Genomic DNA, 10948 nt, shown 5'->3' with positions numbered 1-10948 from the left:
TCAGTAACGAGAACTTCCACCAGACTGTTGATTCTAATTGCATTTTCACTGATTGCATTTCCCAGATGGGATTAATATTATGTTTTCTTTTAAAGAGACAGCACCCCATTTTCCCCAAAGACTTAAGGTTCCTTTGCATGCTGGTGGAATCTGGTCAACTGGGATGCTCTTGCATCCTGCAAAGAATTCTTCGTCCTCTCCCACACAGAAATCCACACATGGTGCAGCAAACTAAGGGCATGGCATGGCATGGCATGCCCACCTTTAGTCAATTGGGTTTCACTTTCAGGAGAAATGGGAACTCTTTGTAGCTGTCGCTTTCCCTGTCATGCACCAAGATTTGTACTAGCAGAGCACCTTGGCATGCTGGGGTAGGTGCATGAAAGGCTAAACACATTCACTTTTTGATCTTCACATTGGCCAGTGTCACTTGAGAAGGAAAAATAGGGATGCAGTCTCTTTAAAAAAGAAAAAAAAGTCCTTTGTTTTGTTTCCCCCAGCGACTGCCTTCTGGGCGGTCTGTAGGCTTTGAAAGATTGTGTAGATTACAGTGAGTCAGGATAAGATGGTAGACTTTTTTTTTTTGTGTAGCTGCATTTGTCTGCTGTAATTTTTTATATATATTAAACTTACTGTAACTGTACAGTTCATTTCTGTTGTAAACATTAAACCATTTTTCAAGTGTTTTAACATTGTATAAGCTGGTTTGTGCCTGTGTTAACAGTTGTAGAGAGCATACTAGTGAGAACTTCCAAAAATTCTCCTTCTTTTATTTCTTAGCTGTACCCATTATCAGCAGAGGAAGAATTCCATCCTGACAGTTCTTGTGGATGCATTTTTCCCAACAGTTGTCGTGTCTACTTTGCTTTTCCAAGATGAGCAGTCTCCGCTTCATCCTTCCTGGGTAGCCGAATAGAATCAAATGAAGAAACTCTGCTCTAAAAAAAATTTTTTTTAAATGGGTAGAGGTGCTCAAGTTGCAATGCCAGCAGTGCTGGTTTGCTTGACTGAAATACTTTGCCAGAGCATCTTGGAATGTGCACATGTGCTGGAAAACCAATGAGCAGCCTCAAATTCTGCTCTGTACTTTCCACTTTAAATGCAGACTAGTTTGGAAGAATCCTGCACAGGGAGAACAGTCACAAGACATTTGCTGATGCTTTGCCTTTCTATCCGTCAAGATTTCACATGCAAGGACCAGGTGGGTGCTCCCAAGATTTCCTTCCATAGATGAAGTTAAAAGATGGAGTCTTGGGGACCAGAATATTCATTGAAGGTTAAGGTCTCTTATGGTTGGCTCAAGCTAGGAAGAGCATAAGCATGCTGCTGCTGGTCCTTGTGAAATCCTCATGCAAAAAGTTGGCAGCTGAGTACTCTAGCATGTCTACAGATCCTAGGAGGTGAGGTAACCCTCAGAAATTAAAAAAAAAAGATTAGGAAAGGCATGAGACAGCTCTTCTCTACCAGTAACAATCAGCCTAAATTTATAGCTTAAAGGGAAAGGGGTTTACTTTAGAGAAAACTGCGGAGCAGAAAGCAGCCACATGCGCAAAGCTGCTCATCACTGTACTACCTACTACTGTTTGTGCACAGCTCTGCATTTCAGCAGAAAAGATTATTTTATCTAGGATGCATCACTTTGATATAACTCTAAAGTTAACTCTTGCTTTGTATTAACAGGAGAAGTGAAGATCATTCTTACTCTGGGGGCGAGTGTTCTGCTGGCCTTTTACAGAGGTGAGTGGGCACTTTAAAAATTAACATAGGCTATTTAGATTTGCATGGACCCTTTCATCCATGCAGGATTGGCAAAAAAAAATATATATGTTAGTTGGGCACCTTAGAAGAAATGTGGGGAATGAAAGTGTGGGTGTAGCCTCATCCTCCCTGCAGTTTCACAAACAGGAAGTGAAGCCCCTTACCAGTGGTAGTAGTACTAGCTGATGGCATTCAGTGCAGTGAAAACAAGGGACTGATGCACTATCCAGCGCTGAGCTCAGCACCCTGGTAAACACGTGTTTTGGACGTGCTAGACACACACCCAATGCAATATCGGGATTAGCGTGTCCATACTGGTGCATAGCTAATAGCTCCCCCGATTTTAGAAAACAAAATGTGACCGGTGCGCACATTTTAACATTCAAAAATTAATGCCAGCCCAGAGCTGGTGTTAAGTTTTGAAGCACCCCAAGCCATGCTAGAAGAGCAAAAAATAGTTTTTTGGGGGTTCCTCGTACTTAATATTGTTGCAATAATAAGCAGGAGGACCCACAGAAAGCTGTAAGAAAAAAAAACAAAAAACTTGACAGCAGTCAGGTTAGGAAAAGGGATGCTCAATTTAAGAGTTTCCATTTTCCTAACCTGTAGCTGTGCACCGCTTAGGAAAACAGACGCTCAGAAAATTGAGTGTCCGTTTTCCTTACCTGTGAACAGCCACTTCTCCTGGGAGCTCGATGGCATGGACCTACTAGGGACGTGGAAATTATCCATTGTGCTTCCTTTTTAGTGCGCCAGCTCATTAGACTGTTGGATCAAGCCACCCGAGAGGGGATGAGCGGGCGTTCAAAAAACGTGCATCCAAGTTGGACGCACACTGCGTACGTGATATTGCTTTTAGAGCCAGTCTGGAAGAGAGCCATGGGAAAGCCAAGCATGTTGATTCAGGCACTGTTGCCTTGACGCTTTAAAAAGTGACAGCCCCTATGGTTTATCTACCTCTAACATCCACACACAGAGTCAAATACAAGTTCTTTATTTTTTAACAAAGAATGTAATTTATTTTACTGTTGAGCCAAGAGGCCTGGTATGTAAAGAAAAATTAATTGTACAAGGTGAAGCTCAGAATATGTAAATGATTACAGGCTACATTATTTCTCCAATTCACCAGCAGGATGGTGGTGGTTTAAAAAAAAAACAAAAAACAACAAGAAACAGATTATAAACTCCTACAGGCTGAGGGGGGGCCAGCCCTGACTGGTGCTTAAGAATTCCTTGTGACCCAAAACAGGAAAGTGGAATGCTCAGCTAGCTGAGAGAGCTCACTGACTAAATGGGCAAGAAGTCAGAGGATACTTTACATATACTGCTGCTACAGCTTGTTCCCTCTCCAGTCTTATTTTTCAGGGCTGGCATCTGATTGTGGAGTAGCAAAGAGCATCCACAAAAAGGAAGACCCAGGCAGCCTTACGCTCGCCCTCTAAAAGTATTTATGTTAGAATAATTCCAAATGTTTACCTGCTTGGGACTGAACCTCCAGTTGTGATTAAATAAAATGACTAAAGAATCAATGGTGAAAAATGCAGTTGTTTTTTCTAGAAAGCTCCAATGCTGGCAGTAAATATGAAGCTGATTGTTTAAAGAAAATCTGCTTTGCATTTTATTTCTTTATGGATTTATAAACTGATCCTCCTCAAAGGCTTCAGAGAATACACAGGTTTTCCTGTAGGCCAGAGTTTGGGGACTTCTCCAAACAATAAAAGCTAAAAACTTACAGCGTAAATATATTTAAATTAAAATCTATGAATGTGAAACGATCATAAGTAAAGATTTTTACAGAGGCAAAGCTTATATACATGCTTCTAGAACCAAAGTATTCAACTAGTGGGTAGAAACAAATATAATTAAATTAGAAATGTTGTTGCCATTTATTTTTCAGATATGGGAAAAGGCACCATTTGTTCTTAAAAATAATTCTTGCTTTGGTGTAAAAAAATGAAGACTTTTTTTCTTAAGTTTTAAAGAAATGCATCTGGTTGCAATTGCTCTTGCCCTCCCTGTGAAAGTCCAGTGATGCAAATCCATCTTAGCGAGGAGGTAGCGGTTGCATTTGGAGGGCATCGTAGGTTTCCTTGGTTGCAGAGCTCAGTCCCTGAAAGAAGCAAATGGGAAAAGGTGAAGCTTCAAGCACTTGGCTCTTTGACATAAGAACATAAGTGCCATGCTGCATCAGGCCAAGGTCCATCAAGTCTCAGACCATGGCCAATCTGGGTCCCAAATACCCGGCAAATCCAAACTAGCTGATCTGTTTCACTTCCAGGGACAAGCAGTGACTTTCCCAAGTCTACCTGGTTAATAACTGGTCATGGACTTGTCCTTTGAGAACTTGTCCAGCCCTCTCTTGATCCCTACTATGTTAGTTGCCTTGACTATGTCCTCTGCCAACAGATTCCATCATTTGATTGTGCACTTAGTGAAAAAATACTTCCTATGAGTTGTTTTAGCTTTTCCATCTCCTTTATAATTTTTATTGCCCTTGTCTGTACCTTTTCTGTGTCTGCTATGCACTTTATGAATCTATATAAAAGTATTTTGATATTCTCAGTTTTTTGTGTCTATTCCTTTCCAAATAATTCCTAATACTGAGTCAAATAGGCCAAGAGTATGCTTGAGCTTGAGTAGCTAGGAAGCACCACCCACTGCTGAATGCTCAGATCTATGCAAGTGGAAGCACAAAGGAAAAGGTAGGAGACTTGGCAGTGGTGTGAAAAAAAAAAGTCATTAGGCAATGTTAAGATGGGTTTAATACATTCACCCCTGGAACTGGGCAACAAGAGGGAATCATCCCTGGAACTAGGCAACAAGAGGGAACTTAGTTGCAAAAACTGTTTAATCAAAGCCGAAAAGCCATGATAGTCACTGCCTTACCTGGTAGATGCCATCATTCCCTTTGCCCCGCCGTCTCTGCTGCTGAAACAAAAACACACACTTCAGATGTTATCGGCACCACTGCCTCTCTGCACAGCCCGACAGTTTATGAAAAACTATAAAAGATAAACATAGATAAGTCCAGAGAAGGTAAGATCTTGCTTCAGACTTTTCCTATCCATTGTTAGAATTACATAGTGCCGGCTGGGGCAGGGTACCAGACTGTTCGATTAAATCCAGACATTTGACACAAAAGAACAATAAATGATTATCACAAGTCTTGCAGGCACTGAAATTGGAAGATATATGTTTCAATATAGAATTCCCCAATGTACAACGTTGTGGAATAATTTTATACATTAGAGCCAAGGGCTTTTGTGTGTTATGGTTTGTGCCACATGTCAGCCAATGACAAAGGGGTTTGGGCTACTCCAAACAATCATACAGTGAAGGAAAAAATTAGGCACTGTGTTTATAAAGGGTTTTTGGCCTGGCCCCACATCTACCTAGAGGGCCTGATTTACTAAGGGTGTTCTCTTAGTCTTTGTTGATGGGGGAGTGGAAGTTGTGTAAAATTAAGCCCAAAGAGAATAACTCCTTTATAAATTGTTCTTAATGTTCAATTCTATATTCAAATCTCCCCTCATAATCCCCTTTTAATTCCCGGTTCATAATGTATATATTTGTATATCTTGTTCATAACATTCAATTCTATACTCAACTCTCCCCTTATATTTCCCCTCCCTCAATTACTATCTTGTTGCCGTGTTATAACTGAATCCTGTTCGATGCTATCCCAGGCGTCTGTTTGTGTTACACTGTGAACCGATGTGATATCTGTGATGAATGTCAGTATATAAAAACTTTAAATAATAATAATAAATCTGGCTCCAATCAGACACACCCATGCCCTACCTTGAAGAAAACACAAGAAGTAACAAAATGGGCACTTTCTGACTGCTGGTCATTGCTGGCATGTCTGCATAGCATTTGAAAATTGGTAAATTACTACTCATGTTTCCCACAGCACATTAAACTTTATTATGCATACATTAACAGATGTATCAAGGGTTTGAATTAGCACTGGTTTGAAACTTACGAGCAGTAGCACCAATTGTTGAGATCTCATCCTAGACCACTATCCATTCATATTTGTAATTGTTTACTTTTTTGTAGTTTTTTTCCAAGTAATTGAATTATGTATATTTATAAAAGATGCATAAATGGACAGTAGCTAGGAGTGAGGCCTTGACAAGTGGGATTATTGCTCCTAAGTTTCACATTTGTACTGATTCAACCCCTGTATGTATGTTTAAAACGTTAGAAACATAGAAATGATGGCAGAAGAAGACCAACAGGCCCATGCAGTCTGCCCAGCAAGCTTTTACACTTATTTTCTCATAATTATCTGTTACTCCAACCGCTGAGTTAGGGCCCTTATTGGTAGCTTTTTGATTCTAATTTCCTTCCACCCCCGCCATTGATGCAGGAGAGCAGTATCAAAGTGAAGTATAAGGCTTAATGTTTGAGGGTAGTAACCCTCGTATCGAGCAAGTTATCCCGATGTTTGTATACTCATACTGCTCCGATCAATGCCTTGTTAGATATTGGCTGGATGTAAATCCTATTTCTTCATTCTCCCCTGCCGTTGAAGCAGTGAGCTGCACTGGATATGCTTTCCAAGTGAAGTAACAGGCTTAATTTGTTAGGGGTAGTAACTGCCGCAATAAGCAAGCTACTCCCACGCTTATTTGTTTACCCAGACTGTGCTACTTTGTTGGTTGCTGCCTGAATGCAAATCCTCTTTTCCACATTTCCATATTCATCATTTTCTGTCAACAACCAGTGCTGCTATGACGTGGGTGACATCATCAGATGGCACTACATGGACCCTTTTCATAGAGCTTTTGCACTACTGAGCATGTGTGGAAATTCCTGCACATGTATGCCTCATGAGCCTTTTTTTTTGCATCCAAGCTCCAGCATGGACCTTCTCTTTGTTTTCTGGATTATGGTGTGGTAGAATTGTTTGTTAAAACTTTTTCAACTATTATGTTGCCTTGCTGCTTCTGCAGCCCCCAAACAGCACTTTTCAGTGCTAATTAAAAAAAAAAATTTCTTCACAGAAATATCTAGGACCAAGAAGCCCACTATCAGTAGCTTCAACGACTGTGCATGCAGTAGGAAAATGTCCATCCCAAATGATCATAAGAACATAAGATATGCCATACTGGGACAGACCAAGGGTCCATCAGGCCCAGGATCCTGTTTGCAACAGTAGTCAATCCAAGTCACAAGTACCTGGTAAGTACCCAAACATTAGAAAAATCACAAGCTACTCTTGCTTATTAATTACCATAATAGTTTATGGATTTTTCATCTAGGAACTTATTCAAACCTTTTTAAAACCCAGTTACACTACCGCTGTAACCACATCCTCTGGCAATGAATTCCAGAGTTTAACTATGCGCTGAGTTAAAGAATTTTCTTCAATTTGTTTTAAATGAGCTACTTGCTAACTTCAGGGAGTGCCCCCCGGTCCTTCTATTAGCTGAGAGAGTAAATAACCGATTTACATTAACTTGTTCAAGTCCTTTCATGATTTTGTAGATTTCTATCTTATCGCCCCCTCAGTCATCTCTTCTCCAGCCTGAACAGCCCTAACCTCTTTAGCCTTTCCTCATAGGGCAGCCATTCCATGCCCCTTATCATTTTGGTCGCCCTTCTCTGCACTTTCTCCAGTGCAGCTATATCCTTTTTGAGATGTGGTGACCAAAATTGTTTGCATTTTTGATTGCCATAGTACACCTAGCTGACAATTTCAATGTATGATGCCTAGATCTCTTTCCTGGGTGGTAATGCCTAAGATAGAACCTAACATTGTATAACTACAGCTAAAGTTATTTTTCCCTATATGCATCACTTTGCACTTGCCCACGTTACATTTCATCTGCCATTTGGAAGCCCAATCTTCCAGTCGTGCAAGGCTCTCCTGCAATTCATCACAGTCTGCTTGAGATTTAACTACTCTGCACAATTGTCATCTGCAAATTTGATCACCTCACTCATACCCCTTTCCAGATCTTTTATAAATACATTAAAAAGCACTGGTCCAAGTACAGATCCCTAAGGCACTCCACTGTTTACCTTTTTTCACTGTGAAAACTGACATTTAATCCTACTCTCTGTTTCCTGTCTTTTATCCAAGTTGCAATCCATTAAAGGACATCGCCTCCTATCCCATGACTTGTTAGTTTTCTTAGAAGCCTCTTGTGTGGGACTTTGTTGAATGCTTCTGGAAATCCAAATACACCACAGCTGCTGGTTCACCTTTCGCAACATATTTATTCACCCCTTCAAAAAAAAAATAAAAAATGTAGATTTGTGAGACAAGACTTCCCTTGGGGAAATCCATGTTGGCAGTGTCCCATCAAACCATGTTTTGTGATTTTATTCGTTATAACAGTTTCCACGATTTTTTCCAGCACTGAAGTCAGGCTCGCCGGTCTATAGTTTCCCGAATCACCCCTGGATCCCTTGTTAAATAGAGGGGTTACAAAGGCCATCTTCCAATCTTCAGGTATATCAGTTGAGTTTAAAGATAGGTTACAAATTAATTGAAATAGGTCTGAAATTTCATTTTTTAGTTCTTTCAGAACCCTGGGGTCTATACCATCCAGTCCAGGTGATTTACTACTCTTCAGCTGGTCAATCAGGCCTACCATATCTTCCAGGTTCACCATGATTTGGTTCAGTTGATCTGAATAATCACCCATGAAACCTTCTCCGGAATGGGTATCTCTCCAACATCCTCTTCAGTAGACATCGAAGCAAATAAATTGTTTACTCTTTCCACAATGGCCTTATCTTCTCTAAGTGCCCCTTTAACCCCTTAATCTTCCAACGGTCCAGCTGACTGCCTTGCAGGAGTTTTTGCCTCTATGGCCAACTTCTTAACAAATTCTCTCTTAGCCTGGCTTAGCAATGTCTTATATTTAACTTGCCAATGCTTATGCTTTATCCTCTTTTCTTCTGATGAATCCTTCTTCCAATTTTTGAATGAAGATCTTTTGGCTAAAATAGCCTCTTTCACCTCACCTTTTAACCATGCCAGTAATCATTTTGCCTTCCTTCCACCTTTCTTAATGCGTGGAATACATCTGGTCTGTACTTCTAGGATGTTTTGTTTTTTTTTAAACAATGTCCATGCCTGTTGCACACTTTTTACCTTTGTAGCTGCACCTTTCAGTTTTTTTCTAACTATTTTTCTCATAAGACCATGCCATACTGGGTTAGACCAAGGGTCCATCAAGCCCAGCATCCTGTTTCCAACAGTGGCCAATCCAGGTGATAAGAACTTGGCAAGTACCCAAAAACTAAGTCTATTCCATGTTACCGATGCTAGTAATAGCAGTGGCTATTATCTAAGTCAACTTAATAGCAGGTAATGGACTTCTCCTCCAAGAACTTATCCAATCCTTTTTTGAACACAGCTATACTAACTGTACTAACCACATCTTCTGGCAACAAATTCCAGAGTTTAATTGTGCGTTGAGTGAAAAAGAACTTTCTCCGATTAGTTTTAAATGTGTAACATGCCCACTTCTTTCTATTATCCGAAAGAGTAAAAAACCGATTCACATTTACCCGTTCTAGACCTCTCATGATTTCAAACACCTCTATCATATCCCCCCTCAGCCGTCTCTTCTCCAAGCTGAAAAGTCCTAACCTCTTTAGTCTTTCCTCATAGGGGAGCTGTTCCATTCCCTTTATCATTTTGGTCGCCCTTCTCTGCACCTTCTCCATCACAATTATATCTTTTTTGAGATGCGACGACCAGAATTGTACACAGTATTCAAGGTGCGGTCTCACCATGGAGTGATACAGAGGCATTATGACATTTTTCCACCATTCCCTTTCTAATAAGTCCCAACATTGTTTGCTTTTTTGACTGCCACAGCACATTGAACCGACGATTTCAATGTGTTATCCACTATGATGCCTAGATCTTTCTTGGGTAGTAGCACCTAATATGGGACCTAACATTGTGTAACTATATAGCATGGATTATTTTTCCCTATATGCATCACCTTGTACTTGTCCACATTAAATTTCACCTGTCAGCCAAAGACTGACTTACTGTCCTCCTTCCAGTCACTAATTGAAATTTGATCATATTATGATCATTGTTGCCAAGCGACCCTACCACCTGGTACCTCTCTCACCAAATCCTGCGCTCCACTGAGAATCAGATCTAAAATTGCTCCCTCTCTCATTGGTTCCTGAACCAATTGCTCCATAAAACTATTTTTTATTCCATCCAGGAACTTTATCTCTCTAGGAATACCCAGATGTTTCACTTACCCAGTCAATACTGGCTAATTGAAATCTCCCATTATTACTGCACTACCAGTTTGGTTAGCTTCCCTAATTTCTCTTAGCATTTCACTGTCTTGTTTCACCATTTTGGCCAGGTGGACGGTAGTATACTCCTATCACTTAGTCTCTTCCCCAACACACAGGGAATTTTTATCCATAAAGATTTGCTTGTGCATTTAGTCTCATGCAGGATCTTTATCCTGTTGGACTCTATGCCATCCCGGACATAAAGTGCCACCCCATCACCAAGATGCTCCTCTCTGTCACTGCAATATAATTTGTACCCTCGTATAGCACTAGCCCATTGGCTATCCTCTTTCCACCATTTCTCTGAGATGCCAATTAAATCTATATCATCATTCATTGCTATACACTAATTCTCCCATCTTACTACTTTGAAATATTTGTATGCTAATGGCAGAAGTCTAAGGGGTAGATTTTAAAAGAAGCGCGATCAGCCTACTTTTGCTTGCGCATCAGACTCAAGCAAAAGTACGCTGGATTTTAGTAGATACGCGCGGAGCCGCGCGTATCCACTAAAATCCTGGATCAGCGCGCGCAAGGCTATCGATTTTGTATAGCCTGCGCGCGCCGAGCCGCGCTGCCTCCCCCCGTTCCCTCCAAGGCCGCTCCGAAATCGGAGCGGCCTCGGAGGGAACTTTCCTTTGCCCTCCCCTCACCTTACCCTCCCTTCCCCTACCTAACCCACCCCCCCGGCCCTGTCTACACCCCCCCCTTACCTTTGTCGGGGGATTTACGCCTCCCGGAGGGAGACGTAAATCCCCGCGTGCCAGCGGGCCTGCTGCGCGCTGGGCCGCGACCTGGGGGCGGGTATGGAGGGCGCGGCCACGCCCCCGGGCCGTAGCCACGCCCCCGTACCCGCCCCCAAAACGCCGACACGCCCCCGGAACGCCGCGACGACCGG

The 10948-nt window shown here is 41.5% G+C and overlaps 1 protein-coding gene across 2 annotated transcripts in view; it reads right to left on the bottom strand.

Moving 5' to 3' along the window:
* Positions 1-2750: 2750 nt before the first annotated feature.
* The window catches only part of CD247 (CD247 molecule), a 93760-nt gene continuing 85562 nt past the window's right edge, over positions 2751-10948 (bottom strand). The window contains exons 7-8 of one of the 2 annotated variants that reach the window (XM_029579218.1): positions 4645-4686; positions 2751-3868 (exon numbers count right to left, since the gene is read on the bottom strand). In XM_029579218.1, coding sequence (XP_029435078.1) covers positions 3803-3868; positions 4645-4686 — 108 coding nt within the window. In that variant the 3' untranslated portion in view covers positions 2751-3802. The remainder of the gene's footprint in view (positions 3869-4644; positions 4687-10948) is intronic. The other variant, XM_029579219.1, reaches the window with a different exon arrangement.

Source organism: Rhinatrema bivittatum, chromosome 15 (genome assembly GCF_901001135.1).
Source record: "Rhinatrema bivittatum chromosome 15, aRhiBiv1.1, whole genome shotgun sequence".
Taxonomy (NCBI): domain Eukaryota; kingdom Metazoa; phylum Chordata; class Amphibia; order Gymnophiona; family Rhinatrematidae; genus Rhinatrema; species Rhinatrema bivittatum.
Note: the sequence above shows the minus strand (reverse complement) of the source record. Positions and strands in the feature narration are given on the sequence as shown.